This window comes from Hippocampus comes, unplaced genomic scaffold, assembly GCF_001891065.2.
Source record: "Hippocampus comes isolate QL1 unplaced genomic scaffold, H_comes_QL1_v1.1 scaffold67, whole genome shotgun sequence".
Lineage (NCBI taxonomy): Eukaryota > Metazoa > Chordata > Actinopteri > Syngnathiformes > Syngnathidae > Hippocampus > Hippocampus comes.
The window spans coordinates 1643518-1655041 of record NW_017805221.1 but is presented as its reverse complement, the minus strand read 5'-3'; the positions used below and the strand labels follow the sequence as shown (position 1 = coordinate 1655041).

General features: G+C 44.2%; 1 protein-coding gene across 1 annotated transcript; it reads left to right on the top strand.

The window, feature by feature from the left end:
• Nucleotides 1-242: 242 nt before the first annotated feature.
• il11a (interleukin 11a) lies at nt 243-10057 on the top strand. Its single transcript, XM_019869230.1, has 5 exons — nt 243-406; nt 1156-1313; nt 7080-7175; nt 7358-7519; nt 8575-10057. Exons 1-5 carry the CDS (start codon nt 400-402, stop codon nt 8752-8754), a joined length of 603 nt encoding a protein of 200 aa, XP_019724789.1. The 5' UTR covers nt 243-399; the 3' UTR covers nt 8755-10057.
• Nucleotides 10058-11524: the final 1467 nt, after the last annotated feature.

The window sequence follows — 11524 nt, the reverse complement described above, 5'->3', positions numbered from 1 at the left end:
ACTTCACTTGCGCGCAAAAATTGGACTTAGCACACATCGCATCCTTCTCTCTGCAGTTCTCTCTCTCTTTCTCTTTCTCTCTCTCTCCTTCTCTACTCTGTCCAAGTGCCTCTCTACCTTACATCTCAAACTTTGCTCCAAACTTACTAAAAAAAAACAACAAAAAAAAAAAACCCAGTTGGACGATATATATTTATATCATTTTTTTTTTAAATTTCCCCCCTAATTCACGTGGTCTTTTGCTCCTCATATGGACTGAAAAGGCGCCAAAGGAGAAAGCCGCCGCAGCACGTGACGCGTCTTGCCGGAGTGACCGGTGATTTATTATTGTTTGGTTTTTCTTTTTATTTATTCGTCTACCTGCTGTTTGGGGTTCCATTCTGTTGGATTCGAACCAATATGAAATGTAAGTGAATGTCTTGAGTGTTTTGTTTGGATTGAAAAAATACATTTGCTGTCATTCACTTGGAATTGGAACCAAAGCTAATGCATGAAAGTCAAGAGTTTCTCATTCAAGAGAAAGTGTGTCCAATTTTTTTTTAACTGCTGCTGGTTGATAGAAAGTCTTTTTGAAGGGGGGGGGGAGGCGTGGGGGTCTAATTTAAAAAGTCTGTTTTAGTGTGCTGAAGCGATTCCAGTTTGGAGGACAGTGAGTTCGCACGCGTGTTATTTTGCCTGTAAATCCTTGCGGTTCACCTGTAATTATCAAGCCTCCAGTAGGGCTTCAGCACCTCTGTGGTCCCCTCCTTTTTAAACGCTTTACACGAGCTTGTATTTGAACTTGAAAGGCGAAAGAATGAATGAGCTTACTGTTTGCCGTGTCTGACTTGGCCCCCGGTCTATATAATTTATAGCGGCAACACACGCGCCTATCCAGTTGCAGGTGTGACAATCAGCCGCATTCATTGCGGAGGCTTTATCCAGGCCAGGAGTGATGCTGATGTGTTTAATGATTTGCCTGTGAAAACATGAATCTGTCACCGAGGCTCAACGCCGGGGCGCCGCGTGCCAAGTCTGCAGCTATTGTTTATATTATGGTGCAATATCTTCCCCCGGAGTTGACAGCGGCAGGCCTGAGGTCACGATCATTACGCCGAGATGACAGCGCCTCTCCGCTAATTGCTTCCGTTTTCTCGGCCCCCCCCTTCCTCGCAGTGCTGCTCGACTCGTCGTCGTCGCTCCTCTTCTCGCTGCTATTGGCCCAGCTGCCCGTCTTCACGTCTGCCTCCCCGGTGCCTCCGCGGCGGACCGGCGACATGGACAGGCTGTCCAACCAGACCAAAAGTCTCATGAAGCTCACGCAGGAACTGCTGGTACGTGTGAAGGGGGCATGGGTGGGTCGGGGGGGTCGCCGTGGGAAATGCGGGGTGGCAAACTCAAAGCCGGCGGGCGAGGTCTGGTCCGCCAAATCGCTTTATGCCTCCTATGAAAGCTTTGCGACAAAATCTCCTCGACAGTTTTCAAAGTCGGCCACGAAGAACGCTAATTATGTAACGCTACGTGATATTTATATTTATATAGAAGAGCACGTGCCAAGCACTCGAGATACAATTCCAATTTGCAGCAGTAAAACAACCTGGCTTGCTCCAAATCATCGTCCCCGACTGAAATGAATGGAATTGCAAGCAATTCGTTCCAGCTCCCTCAGAAATAAACGTACTCATCAGTAAACATGCAGGGAAAAAAAAAACGTGCGCTCCACATAAGCTGCCAAGGCAGAAAAAGACAACTGTACCTCATACACTATCCGCTCTTGTACTTCCTCTGTGGGCCAGGTGGCAAACGAGCTTAATGATCGCCTCCAACCAATATTGCCCTCCCGCTGCAAAGAAACCAATGTGAATGGATGGTGGGCAGATGCTGGAAAGTTTGTCACAAACTTTACAAAAAACAACAATAATAATATAAGCGACGCCTTGTATCACTAAAAAGTCGAAAGCCTTGGAATACTTGTATCTAGAGGTACAAGTGTATTCATGGAAGTTATGGCATAATAATTGAGACTCTTCAAAATGTTACTGATGTGGGGCATGGGTGGGTCGGGGGGGTCGCCGTGGGAAATGCGGGGTGGCAAACTCAAAGCCGGCGGGCGAGGTCTGGTCCGCCAAATCGCTTTATGCCTCCTATGAAAGCTTTGCGACAAAATCTCCTCGACAGTTTTCAAAGTCGGCCACGAAGAACGCTAATTATGTAACGCTACGTGATATTTATATTTATATAGAAGAGCACGTGCCAAGCACTCGAGATACAATTCCAATTTGCAGCAGTAAAACAACCTGGCTTGCTCCAAATCATCGTCCCCGACTGAAATGAATGGAATTGCAAGCAATTCGTTCCAGCTCCCTCAGAAATAAACGTACTCATCAGTAAACATGCAGGGAAAAAAAAAACGTGCGCTCCACATAAGCTGCCAAGGCAGAAAAAGACAACTGTACCTCATACACTATCCGCTCTTGTACTTCCTCTGTGGGCCAGGTGGCAAACGAGCTTAATGATCGCCTCCAACCAATATTGCCCTCCCGCTGCAAAGAAACCAATGTGAATGGATGGTGGGCAGATGCTGGAAAGTTTGTCACAAACTTTACAAAAAACAACAATAATAATATAAGCGACGCCTTGTATCACTAAAAAGTCGAAAGCCTTGGAATACTTGTATCTAGAGGTACAAGTGTATTCATGGAAGTTATGGCATAATAATTGAGACTCTTCAAAATGTTACTGATGTACTTGGCTGCGTCATTTATTCCCTTAAAAAAAAAAAAAAAAACAGAAGATATTGATGCTGCACTTTTCAAAAAATAAATGCTTGAAGCTGTTACCGTTTATACAAAATATATCGTAAGAATTTTGTTTCCAAATGTGAACCGTGAAAACGAAGCTAAAAACTGAACATTCTGGCTCTTCATTTACTCGACAGCCTGAAAAACGCATAAAAGGTTGTTTGGGATTTCGGCTCATATGTAGCGAGAAGAGCAGCATTGTCCTCATCGATCACAATTCTGACAAAAAGTATTCACTTGCGTATCGCAGACAAGCCCATCACGACATCGCCAACTGCTGGCCTGGCATGCATGTTACAGCATTCTCAAAAGTGGCTTCCTGTTCTTGCCCGATTTTTTTCTCTTTGGTCGCCGGCCTTGTGCTTGTGACGGCGCTTGCTAGCGATTGCACCAGAGCTTAATTACCTAATAGCATTAATCAAAGAGCCAGTGTTATCTTCACGTTTGCCCTGCAGCCTTTTTTTTTTTTTTTTTGCATGCTTTGGTGAGCTCAGCTATTACGTGGGACCGCGGTCAGTCTTAAGCTGCTTTTAACCGATGAGCAACTGGCCAGAGTGCACATGCGGGCCTTAAACCAGAGCAGAGATTTGACCGAGTGAACTCACTTTTTGAAAAAAATTCATACGGGCCCACAGAAAGCTGACTCAGCAACCTTATGTCACCTGACTTGCAAGGGAAACTCACGACAAGGGCATAGAAGGGAGAAGAAAACAAAACAAAACAAAAAAAAAAACAGGACAAGACGAGTCAAGCTAGTGGGTTAAAAATTTCTCGCCTCCAGCTCAACTGAACATACCAATCATGAAACAACAACAAACAATACTGAACAAGATGTTTGCATGAAATTATGTTTGGGCTCTGCAGCAAAACTGTGAAAGTGTGATTACAGAGGAGGAAGCTTGATTCCCCCCCCCCCAACACACACACTTCCCCCATCATATTGTACGGACACGTCTGGCTAAAAGCGTCGATTTTGTTGCCTTTCGAGTGGGGAGGATAATGCCGATGTGAGAATGTAGCCAAGACTTGTCCCCAGCTGGTGTTTTGTAACAGGTGAAAATCGTATCTGTGCATCTTCACATGACTGATCCAGATTCGATTTGGTTTGCATTATGCAAAGCCTCCAAAGTCTTTGCGTTCGGGAGATAAAGCCCAAAATAGCCTCATACTCTCTCTAGTCTTGATGAGTTGGGGTGGAGTACAAGTATTCGGTCTGTGTGTGTGTGTGTGTGTGTGTGTGTGTGTGTGTGTGTGTGTGTGTGTGCGTGTGTGTTTGTGTGTTTGAGGCTATCACTGTCGCCATCGTCTCACCTGTGGTTCAGCTCTGCAAAACACACACACACACACACACACACACACACACACACACACACACGCACACACACACACACACACACACACACATCAAGGGGCATTGGGGACAGTATTTGACAGTGTTCAGTAACATGGAAGATGTCTTTTTTTTTTCTTATTGTGTGGAATTTTTGCTAAAAAGAGGACGCCGTTCGGAAAGATAAATAGAATAGGAATCCGTGGAAAGTCCCGGCAAGAGCAGCAATGAAAGTGATGCTTTTAAAAGAGGAGCCGGAGCGCATACGTACACGTTTATGTAAGTTGTTTTTTTTTTTTTTTTTTTTTTGCGACAAAAAAACATGTAAACGTGGCCAAGTGTGTCTGTCCGGCGGCAAAGATACATGTGTGCAATTTTTTGCGGTCCGCTGCCTGGGTGCCCGTTTTGTGGTTTCTGTAAATAGTCACGGTGGTGTAGGTGTGCGGTGTTTAGTGTTTTACTTTTAGTCGCCACGGCAAAGTGGCTTGATAAAAATCGAGAAAGATTTATCACATTCCTGTATATTTGCATTCAGGAAGACAGAGGCTGGATGCTAAGTTTTGCCGGGTGATGTCATGAGCCGCAATGGAGGGAGCAAGACAAGGGAGGAATAAGAGGGCGAATTAAAAGGGCTGAGGAAGATGGAGCTAAAACCGCAGGAGATGAAGAGATCAGGCGGCCCCGAGTGGTGTGTGTGTGCGTGCGCGTGCGTGTGCGAGTGCGCGTACCTGGTCTGAACGACGGATGCGAAGGGACAACAAAGCTGCCGAGACAAAACACCAAACCGCAACCTAAGTGAGCGCTTCTAAAGTGACACAGTGCGGCACATTCGTGACTAAAAAAACGTCAACACAAAGCCAAAAACAAAAACGCAGCAGGGGCGAAACGCTGCAAAACAGTTGAAGGAAACATCAGGCCCAGACAACATGTTTGCACAAAGCATCCTAGAAGACTAATCACGTTAATGTTGTTATGTTCCTCTCCGGGGAATGACGCATGCCGCGTCACTCATTTACATTCATTTGTCAATCTGGCAACATGGCTCTTGCTCAGCTTTGTACCGCAGTGCTCCAAGTGGCATACGAGTGCCCCCCCACCACCACCATCACGCCCGACGCACAAAATACAAAACGAAAAAACTCACAGGGAGCTGCTGTAAGCCACCGCTGACGCCCAGGCGCTCACGCGCAGACTAACCGACTCCAGATCCTGTCGTCACTCACCAAGCCACACTTCTTCAAGGCACGCATCCAACACACAAATACAACAGTGGGTAGCGTTCGTGCACTTCAGAAAACCCCTCTTGAGAATTTGAAAAAAGGTGAATTGATTTGCTGGGCGATTCAGTTACAAACTTGGTCAAGGAACAAATTGCAGGTATGCAGTCGCGCTAATTCACAGATATTTTTATTTTTTTTGCACACTTAATCATTCAATTTTGATCTCACTCTGTTAGATTCGTGTGTAATTCTGCCGCCGACCACTAGATACCACCACACTTTCGTTTGGTGTATTTCAGCGGCCACCTGGTTTTTGTTGAAAATTATTGAACGCACTCTGCTTTGAAATTGCTTTTTTGCGGCTACAGAAAGTCGAGGTTCATTTCGGGGCATGTTTACCGAGGTATATTTTTTGATGAGAAGTGAAGTTTATTCGTTTGGGAAAAAACAGGATTTGTGATCGCACATTGTCAGACCGTTTCTGTCCTTTTGTTGGTGTTATCCATTGCGCGTGCTCTCTTTTCACGTATTTAAAAGTGTGTATGAAGTGTTCCATAAATACTATAAAAACATGCCAACAGAATCTTTGAATGGGGTTATTCTATATCGTGGATTTCACTTATTGGAGGCGGGCGGGAGGGGGGGGGGCAGGTTGTGTTACTGTCATGTTAGCACTGGACTGACGCTTTCCCGACTGAGCTCGATTCACTTGCCCGCATACCGTTTAGCCCCCCCTGGCGGCCCCGACGGGAAGTACACCAGAGTGAGAACAGACGTAGATGACAACACAAGCCGGAGCCGGCGCAGTGGGCAGCGCTGCGTCATTGCATCTTTTTATAGTGAGCCTGGAGTTTCCCTTCAGCTGTGTGCTGTCGCTGCTCGCTGCCTTCTTGGTCACGGCACAAAACATCCTGTGGGTTCAGGTCATTTTGCTCGCATTGTTGACATTTGCCAGAGCTGGGGAAAAGTCCTCGCACTGTAGAAATACAGATTTTAAAAAAAAAAAATGTGTTTAGGTAAAAGGTGAAATACTTATTGAACTGCTTTCCCCTGTCAAGTGAACTTGCAGATTTGCGCACGCTCAGCGGCCACGCCCACAGCATTTGAGAGTTGGCGACAATGGCTTCATTTTGGGGCCTGATTTCATGTACTTTGATTGTTTTCAACCTTTTAATTTAGGTGCACTGTAAAAAAACTCTGGTGTGTGAAATTGACGGACTTTTTCAAGTACGAGTAAAAAAAAAATTACAGCCTCTACAAAATATTTTTTTTAATAACCGGCAACAAAAAAAATTCCCTTGCCATCCCTGTTTGTCACCCTTATAGGACATATTTTACTTTATTTTTTTATGTCAATAGCAACCTAGTTTGTCAACGTAAGGACCAAAAGTTTTTTCAAATGTTGGGTGTAAACGTAGAAAAGTGGCCAGCAAAATAAAAAGTCATGCAGAGTAGAGATAGGTGGAAAAAATTAAAAGTCGACAGTAACTAAGCTGCTTGTTACTTCCCACCGCTGACATTTGGGGGAGGTTGAGTGCGAGTGAACTCGCACTGACCCCGACCGACCGCACGTCCCTCGGCGAGCGCTACTGTCTGAAAGCGCCGCAAACAAAGCGTCTCCTGGCTAACGTTGTCACACGACTAATACTTTCCTCATGCTGCCGTGACTTGTCTGAGGGATGAGCGCAAGTGTGCTGATGCAAGATAGTGACGAGCCGCCGTGTGTTTGTGTCTTGTTTTCTCCTTCAGAGGGAGCACGCCTTCGAATCTGACGTGGAGCCCCACAGGTTCAGGTCCCTGCCAGAAATGAGCAACAGATCGGCCAATGATCTCAACAACCTTGAGGTAATGCCCCCGATAATCTGTTTCTTCTGGGGGCCGTGTCTGCGTGCGCGTGCATGAGACACATAGAGAGAGAGAGAGAAGCCGGGCTGTTTTCTTCGTCTTCCTCACGCGCATTTACAGCACATCTTGCCACACCCATGCTCAGTCTGTAAAGTTGCTTTTTTTTTCCCCTCCCCCCTCAGCTGAAGCCCACACTCTCCCAACTGCACGCCGACCTGAAGCTCTACGAGCACCACTTTGAGTGGCTCAACAGGGTGTCCAAGAAGCACCACCACCCGGCGCTGCCCAAGCTGGTGGAGGTGATCAAGGAGATGAAGTCGCTCATCAATCTCCTGCACCGTCAGGTGAGCAGATCAGCTAACACCTCGTTTTGAGTGCGTTGAAGCAGTTAAAAGCCATCCATCCAATTTTTTTTTTTTTTATAACGTGGGTGGGTGTAATGAGCCTATCCCAGCTGACTTATGGCCCTTTTCCGCTGCACGGTCCCTCGGCTCGCTCTACTTTTGAAACTTTTCCATTGGCAAAAAAACAGAAGTCATCCCAATGGACCGAACCCCGACGCAAACAGCAGAAAGCCTGCGAGTAGTTGACGTCGCCCCCCCGCTTCCCCACTCCCTCACCATTTGCCTAAAGATGCCCAAAAAAGTAGCACCCAAGCACTACGTTTGTACTAGCCAAGGCTTTGTCTTGTAAAATACTGAAGAAGTTCCTAGAAGGAACAAGATGGTGCCAAAACCTTTTTTAGGATAAAAGTAGTGCTTAAGCGCCATTCAAGACTCCCCCTGTACATGGTAGTGCAGTGAACCCCCGTATATTTGCAATTTACAATTTGAGAACTCGAGAAATCTAGTTTCGTAATCACCATAAGATGCCACAAGAAGGCGGCAAAGCACTTCGAAGAGGGACATGAAAATGTTCTTGAAGCCAGTCCCCTCACTTCGACATAATCTTTGGTCACAAGATGGTGCCAAATCACTATTTTTTATATTAGATAGGGTTTTGGCCTGAGCACAAAAAGAGTGATGGGGTGATTTTTGTTTTTCTTAATCAAATAAAGCAAGATAGGTTTCCCTAATGAGCAAATTCTGAAGTCCAAATATACAGCGGTGGTTGTCTGTTTATGCCAGAGCTCCGTTCCTACGGGGGCCACATAACTTGAATTTGTAATACAGCAGTAAAGTCCTAATTACGGCAAATATTTGTATGAAAAAAAACAAACAAACGTACTAGTTCTAGTACCGAGCTGACCCCATATGGCTGACGTTAACCACTGTCGCATTTGCCAATACGTAGCTGACCACACGGTGGCCGAGTAGTTAGCATGGTGGTTAGCTTCTGCGAAAGTGACGTTTTTATGGACACGTGAGTAAGAGAAGCCCTCGTTGATCCTCGCCAACAGATGCAGAGGGTGGACGCACCGAAGCTGACCCCCGCCACGCCCTCCCTGCCGCCGCACCTCCCTTACCAGTTTGACGTGCTGCAGTCCAGCCAGGAGCTCCTGCACCACTTCAAGCTTTTCTGCGATTGGGCAATCCGAGCGTTCATTAGCCTCAAGCCAAAGATCACACCGGCTCAATGAGAATTCATCCGAGCGGCACCGCACGGAGTCCCGTCTCGGGCGATGATGGGGAAGGGGGATCTCGTCGCCGCACACTGTCGTCAACGGCATCCCAAGAGGCCGCGATAGCAGCTAACGGCATACGCAGAGATTCCTATTTCTTTCCACCAGGGCCAAAGAGGATGCGCTTTCGTGCAACTACAATAACCGTCTGCCAGTGTAACCACGGTGATCATTATTTCCTGAACTCTTTCCTTGTTCATGACCATGTTATTTATGTATTTATTTATTTATTGACTGCTAGTAATTTATTTAATGTTATTTATTTGAAGTTGTTGCGCGTTACGTGGCATCTTCCTTTCTTTCGTGACGTGCATTTGTTTGACCACATGCTTCTGGTTTTTCTTGTGTCTCACTGATCTCCGAGGTAGCACTTCCTGAACGTCCGATCATTCTTTTGTTTCTTTCAACTAATTACTTGGTGTTTGTGCGTTTAGTAGATGTGGCATACATTTGAGTTTTTTGTTTTTTTTTCCCACATAGTAGTGCCCTTACAGTTAAAAAAATAATAAAAAAAATCCAATATGCCAGTTCGGTCATGACAAGGAATCTGCAAAAGTCAGAATGGAGGTCGAAGACAAGTGAATGCCTTTTAGTACCAGAGTCAGAGTATCTATTTTTGTAACGCCCGTTTCTCACGCTTCGCATGAGGAGACATCTCTAATGTGGTAAATTAGTTTGAGTGGACCCTGTTCTTGAGCACTGATGGACCTGATTAGATTCTTTGCACAAACTCGTAGGATTAGCTTCTTGGATGAGTGAGGGGGCTAATTTTGAAACAATGCTTGGGGATTTAAAAGGAAAAAAAAAAAGATATATATTTTTGTTTTGTTCGTTTAAGTTAATAAAATACTATGTATTGTGACACTCTGATTACATAAAGGTGTACATAATTGTACATGAATGTAAATTGTTGTACAGTGCTTTGGGTATAATATTGTTTTCTACAATATAATTTAGAATACCAATTTTCTCACTATCATTTTTGTTCATTCCTCTTCTAGTATTTGTTACAGTATTGGCTATTTATTTAAGTAACTTGGTGGAACTATTTATTTTTGTGCTGCAAGGGAGCAAGTCTCCTCTCTCTCTCTCTCTCTCTCTCTTTTTTTTATACTTTTATACAGTTTGTATTCTAATACACTTCAATTACAATGTATGTTAAATTATTGTAACATCGAGATGCCTCCTTCCAGACACTGATTGGCCTCAATGTGAAATACGTGCCTTGGTGAAATAAAAACTACAGAATGTGCGAAAGGGATGGATAAGTTGTTTTATTATCATTTTTTTTCATGGACCAAATGTCTTGGGCTGTGTTTGGGATCACTCCAGGTCCACTATTTCGTGATATAAACAGCGAGTTTGCCATTTTATATTTATATTTATTGATATGCTTTTATCTTCTACTTTCGCCCTTTCATAATTTTGCTGCTGTAAATTGGGAATTTCTCCACTGTGAGACAAATAAAGGTTTTTTGATCTGATCTTATTTTGGAGAGCTTTTCAAATGTGTTTAGTGTTATCCCTGTATAGTGTTCTCAATGTATCTATCTCTCAATGTAGGTAACTACAAAAATCTCCCATGAATGTTTGCAGCACCTCATGAGTTACAATGCAAAAATATATTCAGAGATCAATGTGTCATAACACAGATGGACATCAAAAAGTGTGTTAAAAAGTTTTTCCATTCAATGTAAATCACCCCAGAGTATACAACAGTGAACCCAACTCTCTGGAGCCATTGAATATTTTTTTTAACGGAAAGGTTCCAGTGACTATCCCTTCGTTGGATCTATTTTACTCTATTTTTTATTGATTTTTTTTTTCTCGCTGAAACCTTAAGGTTTTATACTAAGACTGCTTCGTGTACATATATCCTGTACATGCCTTTTGTAATCATAGCCAATACTTCAACCTTGGATTCATTCTACTTTGAAAATCTCCCAAACACATGTGGGGAAAATGTGTAATGTTATAAAGCGATGTAACGATGTGATGCTATTATAATTAATCAATGTATTTACCACTGAAGCCCCACCAGCTCAGATGATGTATGATGTAATTATACGAGAGCTATGGCGTAATTAATGGCAGGCCCAAAAGTATTGGAAAACATTTTTTTTTTATTTGACTGGTGTTTGAACGACACTCTATTTCCCACAATTTTAAAAGTCTCTCCGTCGTGACTGGGGAGGAGGAGCGATAGGTTAGGCAGACGCAATTTCCGGTATGCGCACGCATGAGCACTACATATCCCAGAAAGCTGAGCGCTACAGCCGAACGGCAGCGACTTATCGTTTTATCGACAGAAGATAAGAAAAATATGAGCGTTTGATTTATTATTCGTCAACTTTAATAATACATCAGATGCCTACATGAAAGCAGGGGCACATACGAAACGAAAGAAAAATAGAGCACAAACGCGCTCCGTCGGAAGTGCGAACCAAACGGAAAAGCTCATCTGTCCTCTCAAACGACCAATCGCCATCGTTGTTCTTGGAGGGCGGCTTCGGGTGGAGAATGTTGTTAGTCTGTACCGTTTATTGTTAAGGTTGTGTGGATTAGCACTGCGGTATGCATCTCATTCTCATATTCTCAATAATATAGCTTACGAGAGACTTCAAGATACGCGACGAGTTTCGCTCTCGAGCCGATATTCATGCATTTAAATATCGAACATTAAATCGACGCTGTTCTGCTAAGACGAGGGCCAAATGCGGGCTAGTAA